This window comes from Hemiscyllium ocellatum, chromosome 7 (assembly GCF_020745735.1).
Source record: "Hemiscyllium ocellatum isolate sHemOce1 chromosome 7, sHemOce1.pat.X.cur, whole genome shotgun sequence".
Classification (NCBI taxonomy): Eukaryota; Metazoa; Chordata; class Chondrichthyes; order Orectolobiformes; family Hemiscylliidae; genus Hemiscyllium; species Hemiscyllium ocellatum.
Window position 1 is genome coordinate 68,239,303 of NC_083407.1, and position 15,172 is coordinate 68,254,474.

At 38.5% G+C, this 15,172-nt stretch overlaps 1 protein-coding gene across 1 annotated transcript in view; it reads right to left on the reverse strand.

Moving 5' to 3' along the window:
• LOC132817482 (endoplasmic reticulum junction formation protein lunapark-like) overlaps positions 1-15,172 on the reverse strand; it is a 98,613-nt gene that overhangs the window by 20,778 nt on the left and 62,663 nt on the right. Inside the window, exon 8 of the mRNA XM_060827941.1 lies at positions 8,615-8,666. Within this exon, the coding sequence (XP_060683924.1) occupies positions 8,615-8,666 (52 nt within the window). The remainder of the gene's footprint in view (positions 1-8,614; positions 8,667-15,172) is intronic.

Consider the following 15,172-nt stretch of genomic DNA (forward strand, 5'->3'; position numbering starts at 1 on the left):
ATATCAGTGTGGGAAATGGAGAGTTCAGCATCTAGATGGCAGATAGCGGTTTTGAAGGATGAAGGACATTTGTACAAAAGGCAGGAAATAACAGACTCGAGTAGGAATAATTAGGATACGGATTCCATTGTAAGGAGAATAGACAGATATTTCAGCAGCTGCAGAACTGACACCATAATAGTATGTTGTTTTCCTAGTGTTAAGAGTCAAGGCTGTCATTGAGCACCTGCAAGATCTTCCAAAGAGGAAGGAGAACAGCCAGAGATCATGTTCCATGTCAGTACCAAAGAGGAATGAGGTCCTGCAAGCAGTACTCTGGAAGCTAAGAAATAAATTAAAAAGTAAAACTTCAAAAGGTCAGAATTTTAGGATTATTTCCAGTGACATGTCAGGAATAAGAGTCAACCAGCTGAATGTGACACACAAGGGATTGTGTAAGAGGGAGTGATTTAGATTCTTGAAGCATTGGGAATAATTCAGTGGAATCAATACAAGCTCCAAAAGGTTGCATCCCAGCAGGCCCAGAACTATTCTTCTCAGAGAGGTGTGCACTTTACCCACAGGGGGAGTTTAAATGAGTATGACAGGGACAGAGACCGAAGCAGGACGACAAAAAGGAAACAAAAATGAAAATGAAGCACACAGAACTGAAAACAAAAGTGGAAACAAAAGTGGAAGACAGTGGGATCAAGTGATAGCAGCAAATAAGGTTACAGCACAAAATAAAAGTACAAAAATGTCAACAAGGATTTAACCTCCAGCCTGAATTTTCTGTTATAAATCACGTGGTTGTAGGATTGTGAGCTCTTTGGACAATGCCTTCAAAATAAAAGGAAGACCATCATATTAACTTGTTATGAAATCTGCCTGACAGCAAGCTTGGATGGTTTGATTGTTAGAGAAGATGGTGTAAAGTATTTACACTTGACAGACAATGGGCAGCAGCTCACATATAAACTGTGGATAGGCAGAATCTCCAATGTCCTGGAAAAATATTGAGAACATCAGATTGTAAATTAAACTGTTCATTTACTTGTGAGATTAGTGTGTCTTGGGGTCTAGAGAATAGCTAATCAGTATTTCTAGCTGGATACAAGGTCCATGTTATTCATACTACTAAGGACAGTGGTTCTGAGAGGGTATCATTTTCTAAGATGATCAGATTGACTGGTCCTAACCTTGAGAGGGAAGGTAGTTGTATACAGCAAGGTGCTGTGGTTCAAAGCACAAGATTTCAGCTGGGAACTTATGTTCAGACTAGAATGACCATTTTATGAGAAGTTGAAATGAGTTTGAAAGATGTGCCTCAACAGTAAAGCTGACAGGAAAATTTGCACCAAGAAAAGACACATATTAAACATTTCCAACCTGGAAAAGAAAAAGACGAGAAGTAAACTCTCAGGAGCCAAGAATTATTTTGGACTGGTTCTGAAAAAAATATTACACTGCCCTTTATGCAGATATTAAGTTCTTTAGAGTAGATTATCTCAGTTAAAGTTCTTTTCTGTACTTTAAAGTATAAGGTGCCTACAAGAATATAGTTAGTCAATGATGTTTTAGTCTGTTTTAATAAATGCCTTAAAGCATGCAGCTTTGACGCACCATCGATTTAGACATTAACAGGAATTGCAAATTTATTTTTCTTTCAAGTTATCAGTCTCTTATAAGCACAGTACTAAGTCATGACTGATGAAAGAGAGAGTATAGGGGACCCTCTGTCTAGACTATTTTACACCACCTGGTTGCTTACTCAAATATACCAACAATAGCATGAAAGTAGTCTTTAGGGAGAACAAAGTATAAAGCAAGAATCGGAATCAACCCTAGAAAGTTGAGTCATAAAAATTATGAAATTGTTTGCTAAGTAGGCGAATTTTTTTTGTTTGAATAAGTAATTGAAAAAATGCTTCCTGAAATAAAATAAAATCTAGTCAACTTATCTATCCCTAGTTCGATGGAGAAACCATGTAAAATTATTCAAGTTGTAATTTAATATCTTAGATGCTACATCTTATAAAAATCAAGCATATTGCATTTAATCATGGTCATCAAGCTTCCAGTGTCATACTTAGTGCCCCACTTGTTAGCTACTTTTCACTTTACTGGAAGGTCAGCACATTTAACATTCAGAAGAATGTTATTTGTCTTAATATTATAATTTTTAGGCTTCAAAATAAATTAAGATTTATGTCAATTCACATGATTCAGTATTAGGTATAATTTTACAACCAGCACTTATAAATCCTCTTTTCTAAACTGAATTCCGAATGATTTTATTGAGTTGTAGGGTCTTCTTCTCTTCAGCCATTGCTTCCCAACCTATTTCTCTGTGACCCCATTTCAAGCCTTGAAAATTGTTGTGACCACTTAACTGAGAGCAGGTAGTGTTGAGACAGCGAGGCTTATAGAGCAGGAGAACAGCTGCTATAACTTGATCAGAGCTCTGCTGCAGCTGACCTCCATTTTGGATAGCCATTTTATGCTTCTTTTACATACTGATATAAAAACTGGAGACAATTAGGGCATCTAAGTACACCCTTTGCATCATTCATAAGTACATTCTTCAAGATATAGTTAAGATATTCTTTGAGATATTCTAGATAACCTTGACCAACTTTATTAAGTTGTTAACTAACAGACTTCAAATGCTTCAAAAATGGTAGCTGGTCTGAAACATTAGCAAAAGTCCCGTTAAGCTGTGTAGCCACTCCAAGGATCTGTACTTTGCAATCACAGCACCGATTTCTGCTTCCAAGAGTTGTTGCCACACACAGACTTTGGAAGCATGCACAGGAAACAACAAAATTAATGGGAATGTTGGTGGTAAAGAACAAATTTGAGATGCAAAAATCAGCCTTAACAATTGGTCTGAATAGGAGTACATAGGCCAGCCCTCAGAGCAAAGCCAACAAGACATGAAGACATAGGGGCTGCAATCAAACTGGAACAAAGTACATTGAAACTGTTGGGCTCAATGTGGAGTCCTGAAGACTATAAAATGCCTAAATGGAAATGACATGCTATTCCTCCACCTTGCATCAAGTGTCACCGAAACACTGCAGCAAGCCTAGGACTAAAATGTTAGCGTGAGAGCAAATGGTTTTGAAACGGCAAGCAAATGATAGACCTGGATCACTCTTACAGAGAGTGTTGAGGTGTTTCATAAAGTGGTCATCCAGTCCGCAGTTGGTCTTACCATTGTAAAGGAGAGTGCATCATGAGCTACAATTTCAAAAAACAAGTCAAATGCTGCTTCATCTGGAAGGTATGTTTAGGACCTTGGCCAGTGGAGAAGGGAGATGGGAACTGGGCAAAGTATTACACCTTCTTGATTGCATGGGAAAGTGCCATCGGTGCTCAGAGTGAAGGAGGAGTGGACTAGGGTGATACAGAAGAATATATCCCTGCAGGGCTAACCTATTGGAGGTGACAAAGGTGGCAGAGGATGATACTTTAAATGCAGAGACTGGTGGTTTGGAAGAGGATGACATCGGGAACCCTATCATTGTTCTGGGAGGGAGAGGAGGGGGTGAGTGAAGGGATCTGAGATATTAAAGGGTTAACTTGCTCTGCTGACCTGTAAGAAATTGGATGGTCAGGGGTTAGGGTGGTATGCCTCAGTCTTACAGGAGAACGTAAGGAATTAACATGGTCATCCTTTGCCATTCAGAGCCATTTGCATCATCATCCCCTATTCAGAATCAAGAACATTGTAGTTTAGATTCTGACCGCGCCCTACAGTTAAAAGAAAAATACAATTTACACCAGGTTGTGGCATTAAAGGATGATTTAATCACATTATCTCTGGAAATGATATGATCACTACATTGTGTCTTGACTGGCATATGACTCTGGAGGAATGACTGGGGGTTGTCTTTTGGGTGTTACTGACTAATGTGAAACTCTTGTACTGTATAACGGAAGGTCTGTTTCTTTTGTTCAGAGTGATCTTTTGACTCTGCTCTGCAAGCCCTGTGAAGCGTGGTACGGGTTCCTCCAGAAAGCTTGTACTTGCTCAATAGAATTTGTTGTTCACAGAACTTGGCATATTGCAGTTGCATCAAGTGTCAACCAATGATCGGTAGGACACATGGACAGTGACATCATTGGAACAAAGAGGGTCTTGGTTACATCTGTTCCATCATTTTCCAGGCCCCTATTGTTCTAAATGAGAGTTATATCTGACTCTAAATATTTACACTTTCTCTCATTACAGATGCTGTCAGGCATGCTGAATTCCTTCAGCATTTTCTGTTTTTATTTCAGATTTCTAGCATTTGCAGAATTTTGCTTTCATTCTGACTATAACTCATATGTGCATTCAACTTTACCATTTGGGTTACAGCAACAGCAAATGACACGGCTTCTCACTATGAACTGTTTTCAAAGTATGTAGCTGTTGACAGATATTTCAGAACACTCAGAAAAAGAACATTTTAGTGAGAAAGACAGACTCAAAAAGAAAGCTACATTTTTCATGATTAAATCATAAGTAGAAATTGGCCATCCAGCCCAATTGTCACACCATAAATCATGGTTGGTTTGATAAGCCTCAGCTTTACTCTTTTGCTTTCTCCCCATAACGCTTACTGATTAAATTCTAAAGACGTTAAAGATAACATTAAATAGAAGAAAAGGATTTGCTCCGCAAAGATTAGTGACAAGTTAGAAGACTGGACAGAATATAAAGAAAAGCAAAGAATGTTTAATGAGGAAGAAATTACTATGCAAAAGAAATAAGCGATAAAGATCACAACAGACAGTTAGAATTTGTACATTCATTTAAAAAGGAAAACACTAACTAAATTGAGCATTGGTCCTACAGACACCAAGTCTACAGAAATTAATAATGGAAAATAAGGAAATTGCAGATTAATTGAATTTTGCATTTGTCTTCCAGATAGAGAATGCAAATAACATCCCAGAAATAATTGGGAAGCTAGACACAACGGAGTGGATATACTCCCTGCCAGCGACAATACACAGTGCAGTACATGTTTTAGAACTGTTGATGCAATTGATCTAATATTTCTGGGTTGGAAGCAACAATCAATGTTGGGTGACTCCATCACTGAATGGCAAACCAGTAAGAATTGGAGGTGAATACCTGAGTGGTGGTTTCATTGAATCACATTGTGCCACCTTCAAAAACTGTAAAGTACACAGGAAAAGTAATGCCTTTGAGGGGTTGTATCAAATGTGAATATTCAGTTATACCGTCAGTCTGAAGACTTTTCCTGATGGCGTCAAAAGAAATTTTCCAGATTTATTTTGCGAAGAGAAAATCAAACTCAACTGGGCTGAAGTAAATTGCTTGTCAGATTCCAAGACAGATCTATCACAAATTCTAAAGAAATTTGTCATTGTTTTCAGTGGGGTTCTGAAAAGCATGGAAAACACCTCAATCAAATTTAATATGAAGGCTGAAGACTGAGAATCAAGAAAAAGATTGCAATGCCAGATTAGTGCTAAAGTTATGCAATCAGACTAAAGATCTGGCAGAATTAGAGAAACCGGTCAAGAACCCATAAATATGATTGATTTGGTCATCTTTATCATCCCAGTAAAAGAAAGATGGATCAGCATGCATTTACGGTGATTTTAAGGTCACTACAAATCTAGTGTTGTGTGATGAGCAGTAGCCTTCACTTGTAATCACTGAACCTATTTGCAGGACTAGCTGGATGCCAGTTTTTCAGTAAAACTGGCCTCAGTGAAGACTATCTCCAGATGACTGTAGATCCTGAATCACAGAAACATATGACGACTGTAACACAAAGACTATTCAAGTACAAGACTTCCATTTAGAATCAGATCTGCGGCAGGACTATTTCAATGTAACATAGATCAGACTTTAAGTGGATTGGAAAGAGTCCAACGTTACCCAGACAACATGTTAGTAACGGAAAGGAACATCTCCAGATGTCATGAAGGAGCTATCCATTGAAGCAGGATATCTCCTATGAGGAACAGTGCCATCCATCATTCCACCTCTGCCACAAAAATATTTGTTAAATCAAATTGCTATAATGAAGGCAATAGCCAAAGGTATTTTTGATGGCCAGGGTGTGAGTGAAATTGAGAAGAATATCTGCAGCTTGCACAAGAGTTCGCAACCTACCTCCATTAGCACCATTACACTCAAGGGAATGGCCAGAAAAAACCATGGCAAAGAATCCATATTGACTAAATTGGATATTTTAAAGAGCAGATTTTCTCAGTGGTTGATGCACATAGTAAATGGCCTGAAGCTGCCATCAAGACATCGTCGTCAGAGAAAACCACTGATCTTTGAGGTTTGGTTATCTGAAACAACTTGTTAGTGATAATGGTCCAAAGCTTATTTCACAAGATATTTTATATCAAAAACACCACAGAATTCAATATCTGCAATCCATTCGTTTTCAGCCAGCCACAAATGTCTGGCAGAAAGATTTGTTCCTCAAAGGTAACATGAAAAGAAGGATCACTATCTAAAAGACTGAGACAATTTTTGTTAATATACCTGAACACAATCCAACTAATGGCCATTGTTCATGCTAACACATTAGTTGCACATGGTGTTTGATTTGCTGAAACCACCCTGACGAAAGGCATCATTGTCAGGAGGCAACAGAATCAGGTTTTCCAATGAGAGAACAAGGCTGAATGCCACATTTTCCAAAAGGTCAAGAAGTCTTGGCGAGGAATTACACCATTGGCAAGAAGCTGGTATCAGCCATCACTATAGTACAGGCTGGATTAGTTTCTTATAACTGTATTGATGAAAGACAACTTAGCACTGAGAAGGCATGCACATCAATTCTTGGCAACCAGAACAAATATGCCAGGGACAACACGAACTGAAGATCCACAATAACTTTGCCAAATCTAGCCTTGGCTGACTGTGTGTGGAGTTTGCATGCTCTCCCAATGTTTGCATGAGTTTCCTCCAGGTGTTCTGGTTTCCTTTCACAGTCCACAGAAGTACAGGTTAGGTGCATTGGTCATGCTAAAATTCTCCCATATGGTTAAGGGATTCCTTAGATTCTTAACTAAGAATAGAGTCAAACATTGCCAGGGATATATAGATATGTGGAATTGAGTCCATGCCCAGAACAACCATTATGTTATTTAATGGTGGAGCAGATGCAAGGTACCAAATAGCATGCCCCTGCACTTAATTCCTATGTTATAATGTGTATGGTTTCTGAAAATTAAAAAGCTTAACTGATAAAACTCTTTAGGCTGCAGCATGAAGTAGGTTTAAAAAGAATACAAATGAAAATACAAAGTAACACCAATATCATTGGATCTAATGATACTTTCCTTGTAACAATAACTACACAGATATGGCACTCTTAATATAGTAAAATGCACACGACATTTCATAGGAATGCTTTTAAACAATATTTAAAACTGAACCACCTAAGGATTTACAAAGACAACTATTCAATTGCTTAGTCAAAGAACTAAATTTTAGAAAGGAGGAAAGATGGATGGAAAGCTTCAAGGAGGCAATATCAATGTTTACTTGAGGTAACTGCAAGGAATGATTGCCAACAATGGACTAATTAAAAATCAGGGAGACACAAGAGGTCATATTTTGGAGAACAAAGAACAGTACAGCATAGGAATAGACCTTTCAGCTCTCCAAACCTGAGCCAACATATTTTGCTCTTCCATATTACAACTGCTCTGGATGTAGGTACACCCATCCAGAACCTCAATCTGAGCTACAAATCTTCTCAAAACTTGCTAATATTACAACTGTCTTTATTTACAGGCTCTGTATCCCTCTATTCTCTTCCTGTTAAGATATTTGCCCAAGTGCTTCCCGAATGCGGTTATTGTGTCTGCTTCCACTATCTCCTCCAGCAGCGCATTCCAGGCACTCACCAACCTTTGTGTGAAAAACGTGTCTCGCACATCTCTTTTAAACATCTCCATCTCCCCAACACCATCACCACTTCGAACCGGTGTCCCCTAGTAAGTGAACCTTCCATCCTGGGAAAAAAAGGTTCATACTTTCCATTCTATCCATTCTGTTCACCATAGCTAAAATCCCCTAAACCAGGCAACATCTTCTGTACCCCTCCAAAGCATCCACACTCTTCTGGTAGTGTGGTGACCAGAACTGTATGCGAAAGGAGTATGGGAGGCTACAGAGATAGTGAAGGGTAAAACCATGAGGAACTTGAAAACAAGGATGAAAACTTTAAAACTGAAGTGATAAACTGGTTTCACAGGTCAGGGACTTTGTGCTAATGAATGAAAAGAATATGATATAAGTTCAGTTACTGCAGGAGAGGTTTGACTAGGCTCAAGTCTATGGAATGATCATGTCTAGCGGTAACTAAAATATTAATTATGATTTCAGCCATAGATGAGCTGAGACAGAGCAGCCAATAATCATTTGTGGCTAAGCATTTAGTTAAACAAATCTGGAAAAAAATGCTGTTTTAAAGTAAAAATATCATGGACAAACTTTTTTTTAAAAAAATCAAATAAATTGCTTTTATTCCCTAACTTTCCACTCCATTTTGATAAATTAAGTTGTTATACGTTATTAACAACATGGAAGCTACATTTGCGGATTTATCAGAAAAGGATATCTTGCACATTAAAGGCTTACCTTGACCAGGTCTCGGAGTAGCTGGCATTCCAGAGGTCAACTGATCAAGTTCCTATCAAGAGAATCATTAAAATGTAATTTAAGTGTATTAAATTAGACCAAACATCATTTCTGAAACCTTAACCATAAATCAAAATTGCACCTTTCATATAACATACAGCCAAAGAGTAGAGAATTGCAATTAAATCGGTCTAAGCTAGACTGAAACTAGATTCAAAAGTCAATGGACATTATATGGACTTGGTGCACTTGCCCCTTTAAACTGCTAAGAAATTAAATATTTCAAAAAGTGTTTAGCTCAAGGAACTAAGAAAAGCAAACATTTTCAAAATAAAACAAATTTCCAGTTCTAAGCTCTGTTTTTCAGAGATTTGAGCAGTCTGGTGTGTGTTTGATTAAAACAAGTCCGTGAGTGCTAAATAGCATGAAGATATATGCTTAAGGTACTGAAAGAGGGAGATTAGACAAAGGGGAAAGCAGGCTCTTGCTTCACAATCAATATCAAGGAATCATGGAGAGAATGAACATGGCATCTTATTGTATCACGAGAACAATGCAATTTAAAATTGAGTGATGCAACATTTAAAGACAAACCTTGACATATTTATGAAATATTTCCAAATGAGGACCATCACAATAATGGCTAGTTCATAGGCTTAAGAATCTCTCTTACCCCACTGGTCAAGTGTTAAAATACAAAAGAACCAGGATATCCCAAACATTGTACATCCAACACAGCATAAAGAAGTTTGGACTTAAGGAAGGAAATGAATTCTATTTCTTTGAACAGATTGCTGAGGAGATGATAAGGTAGTATCTGCATAACAGAATTGGAGCTAGCTGCAAGGACATACTTCATTGCTGTCAGATCTGAGACTTGCCGTTATTAATCTAATGATTGGACAATGTCTGTATAAAAATTAATAAAGCATTAATATTCACACAGGAACTAAAAGTAAAACTGATTTTAATCATGACATTAACTGCCTTTACATAAATCAGATATTAAAAGCAATGAATAGATTATACAATGATTGGATAAATGCATAGTGACTTCACCACTTGATACTGATATAAATTATAGACTCATGTCCACTTAGAATGAAAGACTCTGGAATGATTTGCGAACAGCTTTTTTAAAACTCAACACAAAAGAAAACAAGTCATTCATCTCACAACTAATTGAGATATTGCTCAGAATAGCTGCTGCATTCTACTGTATTGCAACAGTGACTTCAACTGTAATTAACCGTTTTAAGTACCTTGACATGTTAACATGACACAGAAATCCAGGTATATTATCCTGAAGCAAACACCAATTTGCTTTTGACTCTTAGGTTGATTTGCAAAAACTAAGCTGGATGGTTTAAGCTCCTTTTTAAGTTTTAGCTATGGAATATTTATTTAATATAACTCTTGTTTGAAGACAGCTACTTAATTCTCACTTTAATTATTTTTGACACAATTATAAAATTCCAATTCATTTACTCATGCTCTTTCATTCAAGAAAGGGAGCCAGAAATCCATACGTAGCCAGATCTAAATTTGACTCCACTCCCAGACTACATGGATGAAGCTTTGTGTCTGTGAAATCATCTAAGTTACCCGGTTAAATACTCTAAAATTAAAAAAAAATTAAACGTATCAATTAACAACAATCCAGTAATCAATTAAGATGAAGATAATGTCACTCCAATCAATGCTGTAAATAAACTTCAGTGTATTGGTGAAGAGAACACCAAAATTGGAAAACTACCCCCAAAAACCAGCGAAGCAGTAATTTGGCTTGGGTGCACTCTTACCCGAGGCAGAAATACCAATCCACAATAGTGTTGAATGAAATAGCCACTGAAGACAAATACCAGCCTCCATATTGCGATGCATATTGTTTATCAGAACCATCTCATATTGGACAAGTTAAGGATTCATCCAGCATCCCATCCATGATGTAAGTTACCATGATCTGTAATATCATGACTAAGCATATTTCACACTCATTGATAACAATCAAATGTACTGACTAAATTTAGTTCAATGTGGAGTGACAAGAGCAGTATTAGGCATATCTTGGTACAAAGTGTAAACTACTACTGACATTACAGAAGACTACTCGGACGTTGATCAAGGCAAGAAGCTAGTTATCCTGCAGCCAACTGATCAGAACAAAACACTCTAATCCCATCACACATTTAGTCGCTCAACAAACATCCTCTTCCTCAGCCCTGGTGCAGCCAACATACAAGTGAAAAAGGGGACAGACTGAAGTGTTTGCAAGTGTGAATAAAAAGGATCATAAGTTTTCTACTCAAACCCCTTAAATTCTCATCATGCGTGTCCAAACACTTTGGTTCGTTATTAGTGACATCAAAAAGCAGCTCGATGATCAGACATGGCAAAGACCAAGGCCAAACAACTCCCTAGCTACAACGCTAAACATCTACTCCTTTATCCAAGCTGCTGCATTACAACTACAATACTAATGAAGAACCGGATATCTAACATTACCTAAGTGGAGCCTAACAGAAAAATCCAACTTTGAACGATTGTAAATCCATCAGTGTCTTCCTGGTCATTAATGACAGATGGAGTTAGCATCAAGAGACAATCATTCCACTGACGCTCAATCGGTTTCTAACAAAATTTAACAGTTCTAAACCTTCAAATGCAAGAGCTGAATGCCTGAGGAGAGGTGAGCGTGGCTGGCAAAGATATAAAGGCAATATTCAACAATTAGAGGTAGAATACATCACTAACAAAACTAAAGTCATTCATGCTCAAAAGAAAAACCATCAGTAAGCTACAGACATGTCTGGTACAAAGGATGACGACTGTGGCTACCCTTATAACCCCAGGATCATGATTGCAAGAATTCCTCAGAGCCTGGGGTTGTTTGGTGACTTCTCCTGTGTTCAGATAATTAATTATTAATAATTATGAATTATGAAGGGATAATTCAGATCCATTCATAATGAGGAATTCTTGCAATCATGACCCTGGGGCTATGAGGGTAGACATAGTCATCATCCTTTGTACCAGACATGTCTGTAGCTTACTGATGGTTTTTCTTTTTGAGTAAGCTACAGATATGAAGTAGCTTACTCATTAAGTAACTTGTTTTTGAGTAAGCTCTCCCGGTGTCTACAGGTGCTCTGGTTTCATCCCAAGTCCAAAGATGTGCAGCCTAGGTGGATTGGCCAAACTAAATTGCTCATAGTGTTGAGAGATGTGCAGGCTAGGTGGATCAGCCACAGAAAATGCAGGGATAGGGGGTGGGATGCTCTTTGGAGGATCTGTTTGGACTCAGTGGGCTGAATGGCCAGCTTCCACAGTATTCCTGCTAATGCATCGATCCCTTATCCACCCAAAACAATCAAATCAAATCAATGCACTGACCAAAGTTAGTTAAGGATCGGCTGCAACAACAAATCAAGATTACTTCAACAACACTTCACTTTCTTAGCTTCTACAAAAAATGACAAGAACTAACTGAACATCTTCAGGATCTCCAATTGCCCCAAACACGTCGCATCAGTCCTGCGCCATCACTGGGTCAATCTGCTAGAAGTCCCTATCTAACATTATTTTAGGAGCACAATCAGTGGTTTAATAGTTTCAGACTGTACCACCACCACCTCAGAACAACCAAGTATGGACATAAATACTAACTTGCCAGTCTTAAGAAGCACGGGGAGAAAGTAAGGACCGCAGATGCTAGAGATCAGAGTCAAGAGTGTGATGCTGCCTATCGGGCAGCTTCTGAGGAGCAGGAGAATCGATGTTTCGAGCATAAGTTTCTGATGAAGAGCTTTTGCTCGGAACATCGAATCTCCTGCTCCCCAGATGCTGCCTGACTGGCTGTGCTTTTCCAGCACCACACTCTTGACCCCAGTCTCACAAGCATTCATAGTACAAATAAAAATGCACCTTCATTTACTCTATTCAAAAAGCACCAACTCCTTCATTTAGAGTCACATTCAGAGAGGTCTATAAAACAGAAAAAGGCCCTTTGGCCCATTCAATCTGCACAAGTCAAATACCTAACTATTCAAATCCAATATTCCAACACTTGGTCCATAGCTCGGTGTATGCCTTGGCATCCAAGTGCACATCTAAATATGTCTTAAATATTAGAGGTGAATATACAGGCAATGAGTTCCATTTTCCCACCACCCCCCGCTCAAAAAAATGTCTAGATTAGAGTGGTGCTGGAAAAGCACAAAAGGTCAGGCAGCATTCAAGGAGCAGGAAAATCGACGTTCCGGGCAAAAGACCTGCTGTGCTTTTCCAGCACCACTCTAATTCAGACTCTGATCTCCAGCAATTTAGTCCTCACTTACACCTAGTTGAAAAAACTTTGCTACATCCCCTGCAAAACTCCTGCTCCTTATCTTAAATCTATGCCTCTGGTCATTGATCCCTCCACCAAGGGAAAAAAATCATTCCTGTCAATGCCCTTCATAATTTCAAACATCTCAATAATGTCACTCCCTCAGTCACATCTTGGGCTCCAAGAAAACAACCCCATCTATCCAATCTCTCTTCATAACAAAAACTCTGCAAGTCAGGCAACATCTGAGTAAAATTCCTTTGCAGCTTCTTCAATGCCATTACATCCCTCCTTTAATGGGGCTTCCAGAATTGCACACACTTACTCAAGCTGTGGTGTAGTCAACATCTAGTACGGTTCAAGCATAAACTCCCTTCGCTTAAACTCAATGTCTCAGCTAATAAATGCAAGTATCCCATATGCCTTCTTAACCACTTATGCACAAGGGACCACTGCACAAAAGATCCCTCAGATCCTACTGTTCACAGAGTACCCCCTTACTTTGTTAGTCCTGTCCAATTGCGACATCTCACACTTATCTAGATTGAATCCCATTTGCCACTGATCAGCCCTTCTATCTGAGCAACCCGTCTATATCCCCTTGCAATCTAAAGCTGTCCTCTTCAACTTATAACCCCAATTTTTGTATTGGCTGCAAATTTACTGACCAACCCTCCTACATGCAACTCTGAACCATTTATGTAAAACAGAAAAGCCCAATGGACACAGGTTTCCAGTCACAATAACAATCTATGACAATCACCCATTGCTTCCTGCCACTCGGCCAATTCTGTCAGAAATTAACCAAATTTCCTTGGATCCCATGAGTTATTGCTTTCGCTGCCAATCTCCCATGTGGGACTTTATCAAGGCCTTGATGAAGTAACAGATAATCATGCTAAAAAGGGGAACCACCTAAAGCTTAATTCCTTCACAGAGGCTCATTAGCTCGTTGTACAAAATCAGCTAAGAACAGATTTCCAGCATTTACAATTTCATTTTATTCTTTCGGAATTAGTTAAACAGTTGCGTACATAATAATTATGAAATATGTGATTCGTATTAGCTCATAGCCATGAATCTATAATTGGCAGTATATATGATAATGACAACTCAGTCACCATCAGGCCCTTCCTGATGAAGGGCTTATGCTCGAAACGTCGAATTCTCTATTCCTGAGATGCTGCCTAACCTGCTGTGCTTTGACCAGCAACACATTTGCAGCTGTTTTCTCCACAATCCCCTTACAACCACTGATATAATTCCAATTTCATTTTACATGCAAAGAAGAGACCTAGTGAGACCCTGCAAATACAGTGAAACTGAAACTGAGGGAGTGCTTTACAGGTTAAAGGAATTTGATGCTGAAAAAGAGATTGTATGGCTCAAACATCATGTAAGGATTGCTTACTCATAACTAGAAGATCCAGAGAGATGTAACATGGTCATCTTGTGGTGTGGCCAATGGGTGGACATTTCTGGATCAACTAGAGATCCAGAATTATGAAACTGAATTGGTGTTAGGGGATTACAGTTTTTTTTTCCTGAGGTTTTAGAACTACCTGAAGTATAAAATGCAAGATGGAGTGCATCAAGGTCAGCCTTTCAGAAGGTCCCAATCTATACAATGGACCAGAACTGGTGCCAATACAGGAAAAATTGTCAGTTATCAGTATTCACTGTCATTATGCCAATGAAACAGGCAGTCACTTCAAAGTACACATACAGAAAGATTCAGAAATCTGCTGACATTGATTCTACACTGTTCTGAGGAGGGATGCAATGTTGAGACATCATTCTTTAACTGCTCATCTACTTTTAAAAACTCTTGAAAAGCTGACATATTGGTGAATTACAACAAATGACAAACTACCTTTTATTTCAGTTTTTGTGGTGATGAACAAATATATTAAGGGCAAAAGGGTAACTAGGGAGAGAATAGGGCCCCTCAAAGATCAGCAAGGCGACCTTTGTGTGGAGCCACAGAAAATGGGGGAGATACTAAATGAATATATTGCATCAGAATTTACTGTGGAAAAGGATATGGAAGATATAGACTGCAGGGAAATAGATGGTGGCATCTTGCAAAACGTCTAGATTACAGAGGAGGAAGTCTTGAAATGGTTAAAAGGTGGATAAATCCCCAGGACCTGATCAGGTGTACCCGAGAACTCTGTGGGAAGCCAGAGAAGTGATTGCTGGGCCTCTTGCTGAGATATTTGTATCATTGA